This window comes from Scyliorhinus canicula, chromosome 2 (genome assembly GCF_902713615.1).
Source record: "Scyliorhinus canicula chromosome 2, sScyCan1.1, whole genome shotgun sequence".
Lineage (NCBI taxonomy): Eukaryota > Metazoa > Chordata > Chondrichthyes > Carcharhiniformes > Scyliorhinidae > Scyliorhinus > Scyliorhinus canicula.
In genome coordinates, this window is record NC_052147.1 from 280,609,450 (window position 1) to 280,629,437 (window position 19,988).

The 19,988-nt window shown below is 50.1% G+C and overlaps 1 protein-coding gene across 4 annotated transcripts in view; it reads left to right on the top strand.

Moving 5' to 3' along the window:
- The window catches only part of dnajb2 (DnaJ heat shock protein family (Hsp40) member B2), a 72,089-nt gene that overhangs the window by 32,084 nt on the left and 20,017 nt on the right, over positions 1 to 19,988 (top strand). For all 4 annotated transcript variants that reach the window (XR_005459825.1, XM_038790143.1, XM_038790144.1 and 1 more), the window contains exons 3-6: positions 5,633 to 5,742; positions 13,497 to 13,550; positions 14,630 to 14,746; positions 19,418 to 19,510. Coding sequence is in view for 3 of the 4 variants with exons in the window: in XM_038790143.1 (XP_038646071.1) it covers positions 5,633 to 5,742; positions 13,497 to 13,550; positions 14,630 to 14,746; positions 19,418 to 19,510 (374 nt within the window). In the remaining variant the exon portion in view is untranslated. The remainder of the gene's footprint in view (positions 1 to 5,632; positions 5,743 to 13,496; positions 13,551 to 14,629; positions 14,747 to 19,417; positions 19,511 to 19,988) is intronic.

The window sequence follows — 19,988 nt, forward strand, 5'->3', positions numbered from 1 at the left end:
GGGAGAGAGAAAAAACGTATTTATACAAATTGGGAATCTAGGACTAGGGAGCATGGACTAAAAAGTAGAGACAGAACTACTTGGGAGTGAGATTAGCAAACATTTCTACAATCAAAGGGTAATAAAAGTTTGGAGCTCCCTTCTACATATAGCCCTTGATGCTGGGTCAGTTGTAAGTTTTGATCTGAGATTGGATTGGATTGGATTGGATTTGTTTATTGTCACGTGTACCGAGGTACAGTGAAAAGTATTTTTCTGCAAGCAGCTCAACAGATCATTCAGTACATGGGAAGAAAGGGAATTGAACAGAATTCAAGAAAATACATGAGAATACATAATAGGGCAACACAAGATATACAATGTAACTACATAAGCATTGGCATCGGATGAAGCAGACAGGGTGTAGTGTTAATGAGGACAGTCCATAAAAGGGTCATTTAGGAGTCTGGTGACAGTGGGGAAGAAGCTGTTTTTGAGTCTGTTCGTCCGTGTTCTCAGACTTCTGAATCTCCTGCCCGATGGAAGAAGTTGGAAAAGTGAGTAAGCCGGGTGGGAGGGATCCTTGATTATGCTGCCTGCTTTCCCCCGGCAGCGGGAGGTGTAGATGGAATCAATGGATGGGAGGCAGGTTTGTGTGATGGACTGGGCGGTATTCACGACTCTCTGAAGTTCCTTGCGGTCCTGGGCCGAGCAGTTGCCATACCAGGCTGTGATGCAGCCCGAGAGGATGCTCTCTATAGTGCATCTGTAAAAGTTGGTAAGGGTTAATGTGGACATGCCAAATTTCCTTAGTTTCTTGAGGAAGTAAAGGCGCTGTTGTGCTTTCTTGGTGATAGCGTCGACATGAGTGGACCAGGATAGATTTTTGGTGATGTGCACCCCTAGGAATTTGAAACTGCTCACCATCTCTACCTCGGCTCCGTTGATGCTGACAGGGGTGTGTACAGTACTATGCTTCCTGAAGTCGATGACCAGCTCTTTAGTTTTGCTGGCATTAAGGGAGAGATTGTTGTCGTTGCACCACTCCACTAAGTTCTCTATCTCCCTCCTGTATTCAGACTCGTCGTTGTTCGAGATCCGGCCCACTATGGTCGTATCGTCAGCAAACTTGTAGATGGAGTTGGAACCAAGTTTTGCCATGCAGTCGTGTGTGTACAGGGAGTAGAGTAGGGGGCTAAGTACGCAGCCTTGCGGGCCACCAGTGTTGAGGACTATTGTGGAGGAGGTGTTGGTGTTCATTCTTACTGACTGTGGTCTGTTGGTCAGAAAGTCAAGGATCCAGTTGCAGAGTGGAGAGCCAAGTCCTAGGTTTTGGAGCTTTGATATGAGCTTGGCTGGGATTATGGTGTTGAAGGCGGAGCTGTAGTCAATAAATAAGAGTCTGATGTAGGAGTCCTTGTTTTCGAGATGCTCTAGGGATGAGTGTAGGGCCAGGGAAATGGCGTCTGATGTGGACCGGTTGCGATGGTATGCGAATTGAAGTGGGTCAAGGCGTTCCGGGAGTATGGAGGTGATGCGCTTCATGATCAGCCTCTCAAAGCACTTCATTACAACTGACGTCAGGGCCACCGGGCGGTAGTCATTGAGGCACGTTGCCTGGTTCTTCTTTGGTACCGGTATGATGGTGGTCTTCTTGAAGCAGGTGGGGACCTCGGAGTGGAGTAAGGATAGGTTAAAGATGTCTGTGAAGACCTCTGCCAGCTGGTCCGCGCAGGTTCTGAGTGCACGACCAGGGATCCCGTCCGGGCCCATCGCCTTCCGTGGGTTCACTTTCAGGAAGGCCGATCTGACTTCGGAAACTGTGATGGTGGGTATGGGTGAATTATGGGTTGCTGGGGCACTCGATAGCGGGTTGTTGGTTACCTGCTCAAACCGAGCATAGAATGCGTTAAGTTCATCGGGGAGGGGTGCACTGATTTTTGTTGATTTTTGTTACTTAAGGGATATGGGCAAACTCGAGCAAATGGAGGTAGCTTGCAGATCCAACCATGATCTCATTGAATGGCGGAGCAGGCAGGTAGGGCTGAATGGCCTCCTCCTGCTCCTGTGAATGGATGAGGGGTGAGGCCGCGAGGTTGCCAGCCCTCCAGGATTATCCTGGGGACAGATAGGAATTGAGGATTAATTTCCAGGATACAGCAGTGAGCGAGAAAATAAAGGAAAAAATCAATAGAACATTAAAGAAATGATTTTATTCATTCCTTAGAACTCTGTGTATTAGCTTAAAATGATTGTGAATCGGGGGCAGGGGGACGTTGATAGTCCTGAATCATCCACTTGGGTGATCACGAGCCCTCACTTTCTAATTGCATGTGAAAAGATGTTGCGCCATGAGAATGGACCAATTGCAGACGTGTAAGGGCAGGGAATTGCAGCATAATATCACAAGAAAGGAAGTGCGTCATACGATCCATGTTTTATTTTTCCCTTTGACTTTAAGCAGAGCACAGCACAGTCAGCTCTGCTCATGTGTCTACAAGCTTCCTATCCATGTATGTGTGTTCGCCCATGTACCTCGTCTAAATAAATGAACCCACAATGTTTAACCAATCCCCTTATTGGTGGTGTCTTTGTGTCATTGCAGACACATGACATGTCGGAGGCCATGTGATGAAACTGCAAAAAGTATGTCCAATCAGAGTTGGTGACGCCCCCACCCCCTCCCCCCTCCCCACCACCACCACCACCACCACCACTCTCTTCCAGAATGAGGCCTGAAGATCCGGCCCAAAGTTGTTCCTACCATGGTCTCAAACCAATTGAATAGCATCGCGAGTGGTGATTCCGGCACCCGACAGGCAGAGTGTTCAGGTTGGAGTTAGGAAGGTTGGTGAGCTCCAGTGGCTGTGTGAGTGCAGCTAGGGGGAGGGGCAGATCTCTCCACGGCCATCTGAGGTTCATTCCAATGAGCTGATCTGATGTAGTGGGATCCGATCACATGTCTAAAACATTGAAGAGACCATCAATTCACGAGACACGTGCTTTAAGATATGAACAGTGGTTTTAATCTACTCACAACAGAGCCAGCCTGTAACACGATGAACCCTGGATGAACTGCAGGCTGGCACTGGGCATCAATCTTTATACAGCAGTCCAGGGGGAGGAGCCGTGGGCGGAGCCAAGGGTGGAGCCCTGTACAAACTCCTATGCATTCCCAGTGCTACTCCCCCTAGTGGTCGGGCAACGCAACTGCGCTTACAATAATATGGTATCATATATATTACAGTGTGAATTACATTCACACAAATATATCTTTGCCCAACGAGCAGCCTGAGCCAAATAAAGCTGCAGTGTAGAAATCTCCCGTATTCCTGTCGATAATAACCCCTTAAACATGACTTACACATTATTACAATTCATGTGTCACTACAAGTTGCAAAGAAGAGAACAAAAGGACTCATAAAAGCACCACTGCAGATGCTGGAAATCTGAAGTCAAAACAGAAAATGCTGGAAAACCTCAGCAGATCTGGCAGCATCTGTTGGGGAGAGAAACGGAATTAACGGAATTAATAACGGTGGCACAGTGGCCGGCAATGTTGCCTCAGTGGACCAGGGACCCAGGTTCAATTCCCGTCTTGGGTGACTCTGTGGATTTTCCACATTTCCCTCCTGTCTTCGTGGGTTTCCTCCGGATGCTCCGGTTTCCTCTCACTGCCCAAAGATGTGCAATTTGGGTGGATTAGCCATGATCAATCGCCCCTTGGTGGCCAAAGATATGCAGGTTTGGTGGGGTTATGGGGAGAGAGCAGGGAATTGAGCTTAGATAGGGTGCTCTTTTTCAGAGGGTCGTGTAGTCCCGATGGGCTGAATGGTCTCCTTCTGCACTGTGGGAATTCTATGGTTCTATGACTCTATTTTTGGTCATGCTGGACTCAATGATAACTCTGATCCTTTCTCCACAGATCCTTTCTCCAGATCTGCTGAACTTTTCCAGAATTTTCTATTAACTTCTTTAAAAAATATTTTCATCATAAAGTACAAAACCAATACTTGATAACAGAAACATTTATTTGCACTTGTATGTAGTGCTTGTAAAGATTTACAACACCCCAAGTTGCAGTAGAGCAGATGATATGGAAATGCCGGCGTTGGACTGGGGGGAGCACAGTAAGAAGTCTGACAACACCAGGTTAAAGTCCAACAGGTTTGTTTCGAATCACTAGCTTTCGGAGCACTGCTCTTTCCTCAGGTGAGTCATCAGGTGAGTCATCACTCACCTGAGAAAGGAGCAGTGCTCCAAAAGTTAGTGATTCGAAACAAACCTGTTGGAATTTAACCTGGTGTTGTCAGACTTCCTACTGTGTAGCAGGGCGGGTGACCAAAGCCTGGGTGAAAGAGGCAGGTTTGAAAGGAGTGCCTCAAAGGAGGACGAACTCGGTGCTTAGGCAGCTGAACGCATGGCCAGTAAAGGAGAGGAGCACTTTGCATACTGGTGGCATGTATCTTATCTGGGAGACAGTAGTCTGATTTGGGTAATCACTTCAAACTGGTTTATTTACACTATGTGTATTATATTCATGGTGAGCTACTGGGCAGGCAAATCTCTCCCGAGTACTGTCTCTCGTAAAAGGCTGCTGATGTAGCATGGTGGTTAGCATAAATGCTTCACAGCTCCAGGATCCCAGGTTCGATTCCCGGCTGGGTCACTGTCTGTGTGGAGTCTGCACGTCCTCCCTCTGTGTGCGTGGGTTTCCTCCGGGTGCTCCGGTTTCCTCCCACAGTCCAAAGATGTGCGGGTTAGGTGGATTGGCCATTCTAAATTGCGCGTAGTGTCCTAATAAAAGTAAGGTTAAGGGGGGGTTGTTGGGTTACGGGTATAGGGTGGATACGTGGGTTTGAGTAGGGTGATCATGGCTCGGCACAACATTGAGGGCCGAAGGGCCTGTTCTGTGCTGTACTGTTCTATGTTTTATGTTCTATGTGCACTGTTAATCTCATGGTCGATCTACATCGCTCGTTACTGTAACTACTGTATCAACCCATTATACCACAGAGAGATTCAAATGGGCAAAGTACAAGAGACCGGAATTGGGGAAGGAGTAGCTCTCTGAGCGAGGGCTTGTAGAGCTGGAGATGATTACAGAGACGGGCAGAGCTGCAGCCATAGTGGAGACGGGGAACTTTACAATCCTTGCTGGAACTGAGATCTGCAGTGGTGGGGGCGGGGTGGTGGAATTGATGGGTGAACGGGATTTGAGTGCAGACGGCAGAGTTTTGGATGAACTCAGTTTCACAGAGGGCGGAAGGGCGAGAGGTTGGCCACGAGATCCCTTGTACAGTTCTTGAACGTAGGTGGGTGAACACGTTCTTCAATAGGACATGGCCTTAGCCAAAAATCCCACAACTTTAAGGAATAATGACCCTGTTGTAATTGAAATGTTCCATTCCTCCCACCTTACCCCCCCCCCCCCCCCCCCCCCCCCGGACCAGCAGGGGCTGGTTTAGCACACTGGGCTAAATCGCTGGCTTTTAAAGCAGACCCAGGCAGGCCAGCAGCACGGTTCAATTCCCGTACCAGCCTCCCCGGACAGGCACCGGAATGTGGCGACTAGGGGCTTTTCACAGTAACTTCATTTGAAGCCTACTTGAGACAATAAGTGATTTTCATTTCATTTCATTTCACCTTACAGTTACCGGAAATTAGCACTGCGATGGCATCCTGACAAGAATCCAGATAATAAGGAATTTGCAGAGCAGAAGTTTAAGGAGATTGCAGAGGCGTATGAAATACTATCGGATAGTAAGTGGGCATCCTGAATTATTTCCCGTTTCCTTGTGTTGAGCAATAATAATAATAACAATAATAATCTTTATTGTCACAAGTAGGCTTACATTAACACTGCAATGAAATTACTGTGAAAAGCCCCTAGTTGCCACGCTCCGGTGCCCGTTCGGATACACTGAGGGAGGATTCAGAATGTCCAATTCACCTAACAAGCACGTCTTTTGGGACTTGTGGGAGGAAACCGGAGAACCCGGAGGAAACCCACGCAGACATGGGGAGAATGTGCAGACTCCGCACAGTGACCCAAGCCGGGAATCGAACCTGGGACCCTGGCGCTGTGAAGCAACAGTGCTACCCACTGTGCTGCCGTGCCGCCCTGCTTTGTATGGACTGTTCGGTATAAGAAAGAGAAGATTCTTGAGTATTTGTGCCTCTCAGTCATCCCTCTGTTCCTTTTCAATTTGCAGACTCTGCAGAGTTGTAATAAATACTATTAGCAAGAAATGCTCTCTCAGTGCAGGTTGTCAGCCATTTGGCTGAAAAGGATGACCATATATTGTGCAAGGATGCTAAACTTTCATATTTCTGCGTATAACTTCTAGACTTCTGTTTTTATGCATCCCCTCTTTCTGAAGAGTTCTCAAACAGATGAACTGATGATCTTAGCAGCTGTGCTCATTTGTTCGTTGGTTATTTATAGCACAGATGGAGGGATTGTCCGACTCCCCTCACCAGGTGGGAGAATCGCCGGGGGTCGGTGTGAATCCCGCTCCCGCCGTCCTTCTAATTCTCCCGCCCCCCAAAAACCACCCCGACGTGAGTCGTGCCGCCCGCCTCAGAGAATGGCGGGGTCCGGCGCGACTCAATGGGCGCCGGGGTTGCCCGAAATCTCCGACCCGCGATAGGCCGAATTCCTGCCCGTCTGTTGCCGGTCCTGCCGGCGTAAAATGGAGTAGGACCCTTACCGCCGGCACCTGGTGGCGTGGGCGGGCTCCGGGGTTCTTCGGGAGGCGCGGGGGGGATCTAGCCCCGGGAGGTGCCCCCACGGTGGCCTGGCCCGTGATCGGGGCCCACCGATCCACGGGCGGGCCTGTGCCGTGGAGGCACTCTATCCTTACGCACCGAGGCTGTGGTCCTCCGCCATTCCCGGTGTGGAAGCGAATCCCTCTGCGCATACGCGGGGGTGACCCCAGCACACGCTGGCGCTCCCACGCATGCCCGACTCGCACCGGCCGGCGGAGGCCCTTCGGCGCCGGTTGGCATGGCGCCAAGCCCCTTTCCTGCCGGCTGGCGGGACGCAAACTACAACGGAGCGGGCCTAGCCCCTGAAGGTGCGCAGTTCACACCACTCCGTCCCGCCGGGACCCCCCACCCCGCCGGGTAGGGGTGAATCCCGCCCAATGTGTCTGCACCGGCTCCCAAAAGAGCAACCTAGCTAGTCCCATTCCCCAGCCCTATCTCTGTAGCCCTCTAAATTCATCACTTTCAAATATATATCCATCTCTCTTTTGTAACCTCATATGGAATCCACCTCCACCACTCTGCCAGGCAGCGCATTCCAAACCCCAACAACACTCTGAGTAAAGGAGTTTCTCCTTATCTTCTTCCTAGCTCTCTTGCTGACCATCCTCAAATTGTGACCCTAGTCACTGACTTACCAACTGGTGGAAACAGAATATCCTTCGTTACCTTGTTAAAATGGTTCGGAATTTTGAACACCTCAATAAGTCGCCTCTTAATCTTCTCTGCTGCAAGGTGAACAAGCCTAATTTCTCCAATCTTTTCTTGTATCTAAAATTCCTCAATCCCGGTACCATTCTAGGAAATCTCCTCTGCACTCACTCCAGGGATTTAACATCCTTCCTTAAATAAGTTGCCCAGAACTGTGATGGTTTCCTCCGGGTGCTCCGATTTCCACCCACAGTCTAAAGATGTGCAAGTTAGGTGGATTGGCCATGCAGAATTGCCCTTCGTGTCCAAAAAAGGATAGGTGGGGGTTACGGGGATAGGGTGGAGATATGGGCTTGGGTAGGGTGCTCTTTCCAAGGGCCGGAGCAGACTCGATTGGCAGAATGGCCTCCTTCTGCTCCGTAAATTCTATGATTCTGTGACTGAACACACTACTACAAATGTGGTCTGACCAATGATTTGTTGAGGCGAGGCATCACTTCCTTGCTTTTGGAAGACTTCTTGAAAGACTTCTAATTTTAATATTTTGAAATGCTATTCATGGGATCTGAATGTCACTAGTCTAACCCTAACTGCCCTCCCTATCAATATATCCTTCCATTCCTTTCTCCCACATGTTTATCTAATTTAAAAATGGCTTCCCGATCTCTTCCTACTCTTCCTACAATGAATGGAGCTCCTTGGGGAAGGAAATGGCACTGTATATGGCCTTGAAGGGGGGGGGGGGGCCCTAGCGGGGCCTGAAGTAGCAACAGAGTGCCGTTAGAAAGCGCCGGGAACGACCCTGCTCATCGCGCCCAGAATGTACTCTGACTTCTTTTGGTTAGATCGCCCCCATCATCTCTACTACATCTTCTCAAAGGTGATGGTGAGGCACCTTCTTGAATACACTGAGTGTTTTGCTCGGGCATTTCGGAGAGTGGTTAAGAGTTTCCCATATCGCCGTGGATTCTTGAGTCACAAAAACGTCCAGGCCAGGTAAGAGTGGCAGATTTCCTTAAAGGACATCCTTAAAGGTCTTAAACTGGATGTTTTTTTTCCAAAAATCCAGTCACTGCATAGTCACCATTACTGTGCGTAGTTATGTATTCCAGATTTCCTCAATAGAACTTAATTCCCCATCGGCCATGATGGGAATCAACTCATCTGGATTAGTATTCTAGAAACATTATCATGGTGCTACCATTACGGATACAATAGAATCTTAGTTTAATGATTTCTTTCCAAGAATCTAATCCAATATTTAGCATTCGTTTCTGCTCATTCTCTGCATTTGTTTTTCCTCCAGTGATTTTCATAGAATTCCCCAATCAGAATATGGACTGAGGATGAGAGAATCAAGTACAGTTCACGCCGGAGCATCCTGTTATAAAATAGTTCACCTACTTCCCACTGCAGCCTCAGTAACAGAGGCTGCAGGGGAGGGCTGTCTGACTGTATCTCTAATGATATAATCCAGCTCCTTCCTGCTGCTTCTCAGTAACCCCTCTTCCCACCTCGCGCCCCCCCCCCCCCACCCCCAACACCCTGTATTACTGACGATATCGCTATTGATGTTAATTCAGCTCCCTCAAACTGACCTAAGGAACCTCTCTCCCCTCCAGCTCCCTGTGTTGCTGTCTGTATATCGACTGATGTTAATCCAGCTCCCTCACACTGTCACTCAGTAACCCCTCTCCCCGCCCCAGCACCATGTGTTACTGACTGTATCTCTACTGATGTTAATCCAGCTCCCTCTCGCTGTCACTCAGTAACCCCTCTCCCCACCCCAGCACCATGTGTTACTGACTGTATCTCTACTGATGTTAATCCAGCAGGCGGTAAGGAAGGCTAATGATATGTTAGCCTTCATTGTGAGAGGTTTCGAGTATAGAAGCAGGGATGTGTTGCTGCAATTGTACAGTGCCTTGGTGAGGCCACACCTGGAGTATTGTCTGCAGTTTTGGTCTCCTTCTCTGAGGAAGGATGTTCTTGCTCTCGAGGGAGTGGAGCGAAGGTTTACCAGGCTGATTCCAGGGATGGCGGGACTGTCATATGAGGAGAGATTGACTGGGTTGGAATTGTTCTCGCTGGAGTTCAGGAGAATGTGGTGGGATCTCATAGAGACTTATAAAATTCTAACAGGACTAGACAGGGTAGATGCAGGGAAGATGTTACCAATGATGGGTGTGTCGAGAACCAGGGGTCACAGCCTGAGGATTCAGGGTAAACCATTTCAGACAGAGATAAGGAGACATTTCTTCACCCAAACAGTGGTGAGCCTGTGGAATTCATTACCACAGGAAGTAGTTGATGCTAAAACATTGAATATATTCAAGAGGCGGCTGGATATAGCACTTGGGGAGAATGGGATCAAAGGCTATGGGGAGAAAGCAGGATTAGGCTATTGAGTTGGATGATCAGCCATGATCGTGATGAATGGTGGAGCAGGCTCGAAGGGCCAAAAGGCCACCACCTGCTCCTACCTTCTACATATCTATATATCCCTCACACTGTCACTCAGTAACCCCTCTCTCCCAGCTCCCTGCATTACTGACTATCTGTACTGATGTTAATCCAGCTCTCTCACACTGTCACTCAGTAACCTCTCTTCACCCCCCCCCCCCCAACTCCCTGTGTTACTGACTGTATCTCTACTGATGTTAATCCAGCTCCCTCACACTGTCACTCAGTAACCTCTCTTCACCCCCCCCCCCCCAACTCCCTGTGTTACTGACTGTATCTCTACTGATGTTAATCCAGCTCCCTCACACTGTCACTCAGTAACCTCTCTTCACCCCCCCCCCCCCCCCCCCCCAACTCCCTGTGTTACTGACTGTATCTCTACTGATGTTAACATGGAACATATAGTGCAGAAGGAGGCCATTTGGCCCATCGAGTCTGCATCGATCCACTTAAGCCCTCAATTCTGCCCTGTCCACGTAACCCAATAACCTCTCCTAACCTTTTTTTTGGTCACTAAGGCCAATCCACCTAACCTGCATGTCTTTGGACTGTGGGAGGAAACCGGAGCACCTGGAGGAAACCCACGCAGACACGGGGAGAACGTGCAGACTCCGCACAGACAGTGACCCAGCGGGGAATCAAACCTGGGACCCTGGAGCTGTGAAGCAACAGTACTATCCACTTGTGCTACTGTACTGCCTCAAACTGTTAATCCAACTCGCTCATGTCATCACTCAGTTAGCCCAGTGCCTGATGTTACTGACCTTGGGCTGGATTTTATCGTACTCCACCAGTATGTCTGAGGGCTCATAAAATACAGCGTGTAGCTAGCCTGCCCCTGCCTGCCTCTGACCTGTCTCCAAATTTATGGGGGACACTGGTGGGCCCCTTGCCTTTGGCAGGGGAAGGCCAGGCCAAGCAATGGGAGACAGTGGCGTAGTGGTATTAGTTGGCAGCACGGTAACACAGTGGTTAGCACTGTGACTTCACAGCGCCAGGGTCCCAGGTTCGAGTCCCCCGCTGGGTCACTGTCTGTGCGGAGTCTGCACGTTCTCTCCGTGTCTGCGTGGGTTTCCTCCGGGTGCTCCGGTTTCCTCCCATAGTCCAAAGATATGCAGGTTAGGTGGATTGACCATGCTAAATTGCCCTTAGTGACCAAAAAGGTTAGGAGGGGTTATTGGGTTACGGGGGATAGGGTAGAAGTGAGGGCTTAAGTGGGTTGGTGCAGACTCGATGGGCCAACTGGCCTCATTCTGCACTGTATGTTCTATATGTACTGTCACTGGATGTGGAAACCAGAAAGTCAGAGTCATGCTTTCGGGTCCCGGGTCCGAATCCTGCCAGGGCAGATGGTGAAATTTGAATTCAATAACAATCTGGAATTAAAAGTGTGAAGATGACCATGAAACCATTGCCGATTGTCGTAAAAACCCATCAGGTTCACTAATGTCCTTTTTTTTTGATAAACAATTTTATTGAGGTAGTTTTTGGCTTTGTAAACAGTTACAGACATCAACAGAAAGAAAGCAAAAAAGGCAAAAATGTGCAAACATCCACGTACATTCAATACTTCAATCGTAACATACTGCACAAGCCCGCTCCTCTCCCACCTGTACTACCCGCCATTTTATCCCTCCTACTCTACTCTACTCTGCTTCCCCCCCCCCCCCCCCCCCCCCCCCCCCCCCCCCCCCCATCCCCTCCCCCTGCTGACGCTCACTCTCCCGCAAAGAAGTCAATAAATGGTTGCCACCTCCGGGCGAACCCCTATACAGATCCCCTCAAGGCGAACTTCCAAAACATCGGCCTCTTTCTCCCCCTGGACTCCCGGGTCTTCCAAAACCCCAAAAATTGCCACCCCTGGACCCATCGCCACCCTTGTTTTTAGCACCCGGGACATGACGCCCGCAAATCCCTCCCAGTACCCCCTAAGCTTAGGGCATGCCCAAAAGATGTGAATGTGGTTCGCTGGTCCTCCCGCGCACCTAGCGCATTTGTCCTCTATCCCAAATAATTCACTAATGTCCTTTAGGGAAGGAAATCTGCCATCCTTACCCGGTCTGGCCTATATGTGACTGCAGACCCACAGCAACGTGGTTGACTCTTGAGATTCTCTCTCACTTTTCTAAACTCCAATAATCCTAACTGACTTAGTCTCTCCTCACATAACAGTTCTGCCATCCCAGGAATCAGCCTGGTAAACCTTTGCTGCACTTCCTCCATAGCAAGAACATCCTTCCTCAGATAAGGACACCAAAACTGCACACAATATTCCAGGTGTGGCCTCACCAATGCCCTATACAATTGCAGTAAAGCATCCCTATTCCTGTACTCAAATCCTCTCCCTATGAAGGCCAAGATACCATTTGCCTTCTTTACTGCCTGCTGTACCTGGACGCTTACTTTCTGCTGACTGTTATGCGAGGTCAGCAAGGTCTCACCGTGTATTTCTCATTCAAATAATAATCTGCCTTCCTATTTTTGCCACCGGAATCTGAGGCAGTGATATCAAGGAAGCTCACAGCCATGGGCCGGGATTCTCCCCTACCCGGCGGGGCGGGGGGTCCCAGCGTAGCGGAGTGGCGCCAACCACTCCGGCGTCGGGCCTCCCCAAAGGTGTGGAATTCTCCGCACCTTTAGGGGCTAGGCCCGCGCTGGAGTGGTTGGCGCCACGCCGACTGGCGCCAAAACCGGCGCCAACGGCCTTTGACGCCCGCCAGCCGGCGTCGGGGCTGGCCGAAAGGCCTTCGCGGTTTGCGCATGCGCTGGTGCATCAGCGGCCACTGACGTCACCACCGACGCATGCGCGCTGGGGGATTCTCTTCTGCCTCCGCCATGGTGGAGGCCGTGGTGGTGGCAGAAGAAAAAGAGTGCCCCCACGGCACTGGCCCGCCGGCCGATCGGTGGGCCCGATCGCGGGCCAGGCCACCGTGGGGCACCCCCCCCGGGGTCCAATCGCCCCGCGCACCCCCCCCGGGGCCCGCTCGCGCCGCCAATCCCGCCACCACCAGAGGTGGTTGAAACCACGTCGGCGGGCTTGGCCTCTCAGCGGCGGGACTTCGGCCCATCGCGGGCTGGAGAATCGCCTGAGGGGGCTCGCCGATCGGCGCGGGGGACCCACCGCCCCTGCCAATTCCCGGGTGGCGGAGAATTCCGGCCACGGCGGGGGCGGGTTTTATGCCGCCCCCGGGCGATTCTCCGACCCTGCGGGTGGTCGGAGAATTTCGCCCCAGAAATCAGTAGAGAAAGATTGTTCATGGTGCAGCCAATCCTTGGAACAAAGACCAGTGAAAGCATGGCCAATCCACCTAACCCGCACATCTTTGGACTGTGGGAGGAAACCGGAGCACCCGGAGGAAACCCACGCACACACCGGGAGAACGTGCAGACTCCGCACAGACAGTGACCCAGCCGGGAACCGAACCTGGGACCCTGGAACTGTGAAGCATTTATGCTAACCACAATGCTACCGTGCTGCCCTAATGTGTCGATGGGGTTGGGGTGAAGTGGTTTGGGAGGAGGCTCGTGGGCAGCACCACCAGCACGAACCAGTTGGGCCGAATGGCCTGTTTTTGTGGTGCCAAGTTTCCACGTCATTTATGTACCCCACAGTTTTCTGAATTTTTATTTTGCAGAGAGTAAACGGCAAGTTTATGACAAGTATGGAAAAGATGGATTGATTGGAGCGGGTAAGAGGCAACGGCTTGCTCCGTTTTTATTATTCTTTCATGGGTGTTGCTGACGAGGCCAACATTTGGTGCCCGTCTCTAATTCACCTTGAGGACGGTCAAGGACAACCCCATTGCTGTGGGTCAGGAGACACATGTGGCCTAGACTGTGTAAGGTTGGCAGCAGATTCCATTCCATATGGGGCATTAATGAATCAGATGGACCTTAATGATGATCGATGAGAATTGTCAAGGTCACCGTTATTGAGACTAGCTAGCTTTACATTCCAGATTTGCCACCGTGGTGGGATTTGAACCCCTGTTCCCCGATCATTAGTCTGGGCCTCTGGATTACGAGTCCAGTAAAATAACCACTGCACCACCATCTCTGCATAAAAGTCTTCACCGAACATGGGGCAGCAAATCTGAAAGACCGTGGGATTTCTGGCCACTCCTGCCGATGGGATATTCCGGAGTCCCACCAGAGTCAGCAGAGGTTCGAATGGCACGCCGCAATCTGCCAAGGCAGGGTTGGAAAATCCTGGCGCGTGTATAACTGAGGAACAATAGCAGCCCGAAAGAGAAAATGCTGGAAAATCTCAGCAGGTCTGGCAGCATCTGTAGGGGGAGAAAAGCTTTGACAAAGGGTCATCTCGAAGGGTTAGCTCTTTCCTCTCCCTACAGACGCTGCCAGACCTGCTGAGATTTTCCAGCATTTTCTCTTTGGTTTCAGATTCCAGCATCCGCAGTAATTTGCTTTTAACAATAGCAGCCCTCAAGCTGATAGACTTTGATTGGCTAATTGAGCGGTTTAAGATGATTAAAGGGTTGGATGGGGGAAACTGGGGGTCCATAACAAGGGGGAATTCTGGTTCCGGCATCACCTTTCCCCAGTTACCCGCCTGTGGTCTAACCGAGGTTGCGCAGAGGTTTGACATATCCTCTGCTTCTGAATTTCGAGGAATGGACCCCAGTTTTTGATTTGCTTTGCTAGAATGTTCTTATTAGCCCAGTCGCTACTTTCAGTAACTTGCGTACGTATAACCAGTGATCCGTGCACCTTATTGACCTGAATATTTTACTGATTTCATTTCTGACAGGTGGCAGGGCTCCCAGCAAGGACACGGAGTTTCCAGGATTTGTGTTTTCGTTCCGTAGCCCTGATGAAGTATTTAGGGAATTCTTTGGTGGGCGAGATCCATTTGCCGAGTTATTTGGTGAGTTGGACTGCCTTTGTCTTTTTGCATGGCGGTGATAGTGAGAGAAAGACCTACTCCAATTCTGCAAGCACCCAACGAGACCGAGAGCTCCTTTGTTCAACCGATTTATTTAACTGACATATTCTCGGAAACTCACACTCGTCCAAGATGGAGCACGGGCTCCCTGAAAATCTACAAGCTGTTAGTTTTATAATGGTATACAGATAGTGGTTACACCAGTCAGCCAGTTACACAGTAATGCTCTGTTATCTCAGCCCAGCTATGTCTACGAAGCAAAATTGCTTCATTGCATTCCAAGTGAATACATGTGATTATATTATCCAATCACTGCTACTACATTGTCCAATCACTACCAAGGCACAGATACATTGTAGCACGTGACTACCTGGTGTTAATCCGGCCACATTTCTGTGCTGCTTGCTGTTCAAATTTCTGTTAACCCCTTCAGCGGTTACTGTGTGATATTCACCTTTCCCAGGGGAATGCGTGGGATATAGCTGATCCAAAAGTTGAACTTCAGCTTGGTCAAAACTCTGCAGCCTGTTTCCTAACTTGCAGCAAATCCCATTCATAGAATCATAGAATTTACAGTCCAGAAGGAGGCCATTCGGCCCATTGAGTCTGCACCAGCCCTCGGAAAAAGCACCCCACTTAAGCCCACACCTCCACCCTATCCTCGTAACCCCACCTAGCCTTTTTGGACACTTAAGGGTAATTTATCATGGCCAATCCACCTAACCTGCACATCTTTGGACTGTGGGAGGAAACCGGAGCAGCCGGAGAAAACCCACACTGACACGGGGAGAACTGTTCACCTATCACCTGCTGTTCTCCCTATCTCGGTAACCTCCTCTAGCCCCCCCCAACCCTCCGAGATCTCTGTGCTCATCCAATTCCGGCCCCTCGCACATCCCCAGTTACTCCACCATTCGTGGTTCTGTGGTTCTCCAACCCAAGCTCTGGAATCCCCTCCCTACAACCTTGCTGCGTCTCAGCCATGATTTCCTCCTTTTAAGATGCTCCCCTGAGTCAGCTTTAGTTCTGTTGGTCGCACTCTTCTTACCTCTGAGTCACAAAGTTCCTAGTTCAAATCCCACTCCAGGGCTTGAGCACAAAGAGCAAGATTAACATTTCAGTGTCATACCGAGGGATGCTGCACTATCAGAAGGTGCAGGACAGCGATCCTCTTATTTAAGAAAGGACAAAGTTCAATTGAAGCAGTTCAGAGAAGATTCGTTCAACTTATTCCTTGGATGCGAAGGGTTATCCTATGAGGAATGTGTTGGACAGACTGGACCTGTAGCCATTGCAGTTCCGGAGAATGAGAGGCAAACTTATCAAAATGCTCTACCAGCCCAGTTGATGTTATAACTGGACGGGGAGTTCCCAGAATGCCACCCTGGTTCAAAAGACCACAACGTTAACTTTTTTAAATAAAGAGTGGAGGAGCTGAATCAAAGGACCGCTGATTAGTTTTAACAAGGAAAAAACATGAATTGAAAAGTTGGATTATTATACAATACTCTAGGGGCACTAGGGGCTGGTTTAGCTCACTGGGCTAAATCGCTGGCTTTTAAAGCAGACCAAGCAGGCCAGCAGCACGGTTCGATTCCCGTACCAGCCTCCCCGGACAGGCGCCGGAATGTGGCGACTAGGGGCTTTTCACAGTAACTTAATTGAAGCCTACTCGTGACAATAAGCGATTTTCATTTTCATTTCAACATTCCTTTACTTCCCCTTTAGTTTAACTAAAACACTCAGATTTAAAGATTGACAATGTACATCTGCAGCTACAATGATCTCACTAACACAAAAAGTCCCTTTTAAGCACTCAAAATGATTGTGGTCAGCTGCACACGCACTCCACTCTGACCCAAAGTCAGTGGGCTGGATTCTCCGATATCCGGTGAGGCCGGCGTGGGAACAGTGGCGTTTCACGGCAGCAACAGCTGCACCGATTGCGAGACCGGTGAGGGGCTAGCAGCCGCTCCGGGCAAAATTCCCGGCTCCCACGCCAAAAAGGGCTGGAGAATGGCCGGGCCAGCGGCACCCCCCCCCCCCCCCCCCCCCCCCCCCGGACTGAGGCAGCGCTGGACACAGTCCACAGCCGACATGCGGGGTCCTCACCACTATGCTTAGAATTCCCCGTATACCAAAAAGGGCCGACATTCTAAATGGTGAACAGGGATTCTCACTCCCTGACTCCGATGCAGGCCTCGTTGGGTGCTATTCGGGTCAAACTATATTTTCAAGTTATCCCCCGGTATAACCCATACCTTCACCAAAGAATTTTACCTACTTATTACCCCTTAGTAGCATTGATATCCTGGGTCCTTTGTTGCTAGGTAAGCAAAGTAGGCTAATAACCACTGTTTCAGGTTAAAACTTTTAAGTTATTTTATTATTATATATTTTTTCTTTTAAAAGATGCAATCACTGTGTTTACAGAAAAGTAAAAAGATCTTGCTTCTGGATCCTTCTGGTTGGTTGAAGGGACCTTCAGGCCCAACTTGACAATCAATCTTCTTTTAAAAATTTGGTCTTCTTCAGATGTATTCGCTGTTCTGCTCGGTTGCTGTGTCCTATCTTTCCCATGTACCCAGCTGTGAGAGCTGGCTCTGCTGGCTGTCTCCTTTCTTCGGGTTTATATATTTTTCTAACAGTTATTAAGTTTTTATGACTTTATTGTAAAGTAACTATTATTTCCCTTGGACTGTAAAAGGTACTTTTAATCTGAATTTTTCTAACATGACTAAGTATTCATTTTGGGAATGACCTCACCTCTCAGGTCTCTGATTCTCTGATTACATGGTTTCCTTTGTGATGTTCAAAGTTCCTTTGTGATATTCAAAAATGCTTTGGTTTCAGTAGGGGTGTGAATTTTGGTTTGGTTCCTGTCATTTCTATAGTTTTGTTTTCCAATTGTGTCCTCAGCTCATAACTTTGACTTTGATTTGGGCTTTAAATTATGTTTCTCGTAGACTGATAGTCTCCAATTTTCTTTCATTTACTTATAACTTGAAAGGTTTACATTTATCACCTAACTCAACTGAAACCCTCATCCATGCTTTTCCAGATGCTTACTAAGATAGTTACTTTCAATGAAAGTTTGAGCCTTTGTATTTAGCTTCATACAAAAATCCTGTTTGTTTGTTTGGGAGAAGGAATCTGCATTTTATAATCTGCTCTTTGCAGCTGCTATTAACCCTTCGTGGGATCTTTCCCTGTATCCTCTCATGTTTCTCTCAGACCAGGGGTGGGATTCTCCCCTACCCGGCAGGGTGGGGGGTCCCGGCGTAGCGGAGTGGAGCCAACCACTCCGGCGTCGGGCCTCCCCAAAGGTGCGGAACTCTCCGCACCTTTAGGGGCCAAGCCCTCACATTGAGGGGCTAGGCCCGCGCCGGAGCAGTTGGAGCACAAACCGGCTCCAGCGGCCTTTGCCGCCCAGCACCGGGACTGGCCGAAAGGCATTCGCTGGTTCGCGCATGCGACAGTGCGTCAGCTGCCGCTGATGTCACCACCGGCGCATGCGCGCTGGGGGATTCTCTTCCGCCTCTGCCATGGTGGAGGCTGTGGCGGCGGCGGAAAAAAAAGAGTGCCCCACGGCACTGGCCCGCCCTCCGATCGGTGGGCCCCGATCGCGGGCCTGGCCACCATGGGGGCACCGCCCGGGGTCCGATCGCCCCGCGCCCCACCCAGGACCCTGGGGGCCCGCTCGCGCCGCCAATCCCGCCGCCACCAGAGGTGGTTCAAAGCACTGCGGCAGGAGAGGCCTCCCAGTGGCGGGACTTCGGCCCATCGCGGGCCGGAGAATCGCCGCAGGGGGCTCGCCGATCGGCGGTGGGTGATTCCCGCCCCCGCCAATTCCCGGGTGGTGGAGAATTTGTGCCACGGCGAGGGCGGGATTTTCGGCGGCGGCCCCGGGCGATTCTCCGACCCTGCGGGGGGTTGGAGAATTTCACCCCAGATATTGCCAGACTTCCATGTTTCAAATGACACATCTTTCCATATTTTCAATTACAACGTCGTTGGGAACTCGGCCCATCGGGGCAGAGCATCGGGGCTGGGCCTCGGGTGATGTCTTGAGGCCGTCCCGATGGCGTGCGGTGTACTCTTCGACTACGCCGTTTTTGAGGGCGCGGAGCATCACAAAAGCGGTGCCACCCCCGATTTCGGCGCCAACTGGGATTCTCCGACCGAACGCGATTTTCGGCGATCGGAGAATCCCGCCCAGTGTCTATGGTTTTCTCCTCCAAACCCCCCCCCCCACCCGGGATGATGATCACATGAAAGCTTAAACTCCACTCTTGAAAACATGCTGTCACAGTTTATCTCATCGTTATGCTTTCCCTTTGCGGTTTGCTTTCCGAAATGCAGACTTGACTTTCCAAATGACGCTTTTAAACAAAGCTTCCGCCCCACTTTTAACAGTGCATCCAGTCCAGACTTTCACACCAACTCCCTTAGGATTTCTGAAGGTGGGTAATTTAGAGTTGTGATGCAGATCAGGCACGATCTGAATGAATGGTGGAACAAGCTTGTGGGATATTAATTAATGTTTACATTAATGCAAATATTTCTGTTTCTTGGACAGTTTGGGATACTTTTCATGTTCGACTGTAATAAATTGATCGCTGATCCTTTTTCTCCCAATTATTTTGTCTGTAGATGACTTTGGTCCATTTGCCGAAGTGGGAGGGATTGATCGATCTCTAAGGGGACCCGGAGCCTTATTTTCATTTTCATTTCCCACTGGATCAGGTACGTTGGGAGTGGGGAATGTTTTTCAGTTAAAGGCAAATATTGTGCGAAGCCCTCCTTGCCGAATAGCCTCCCATGTATTTCTGCGATGTATTTTGTGGGGTTGCGTCCCTCCATTCCTCCGGCAGCCCCAAGATTTTTAAATTTTGCCAACGTGATCGGTTTTCTTGGTCGTCGATCTTGTCTTTCCGACCCTTCTCGGTCTTTCATTTTCTTCTTTATAAATTTTTTTTTCCAATCGAGGGCCAATCCACCTACCCTGCACATCATTTTGGGTTGTGGGGGTGAGACCCACGCTGAGACTGGGAGAATGTGCAAACTCCACACGGACAGTGACCCGGGGCCAGAATCGAACCTGGGTCCTCGGTGCCGTGAGGCAGCAGGGCTAACCACCGCGCCACCGTGCTGCCACTCCCTTCCATCTGGGTCTTGACCAGTCACGCCACCTCGGGCTCGAGCGCCGAAATCCACCCGGTGT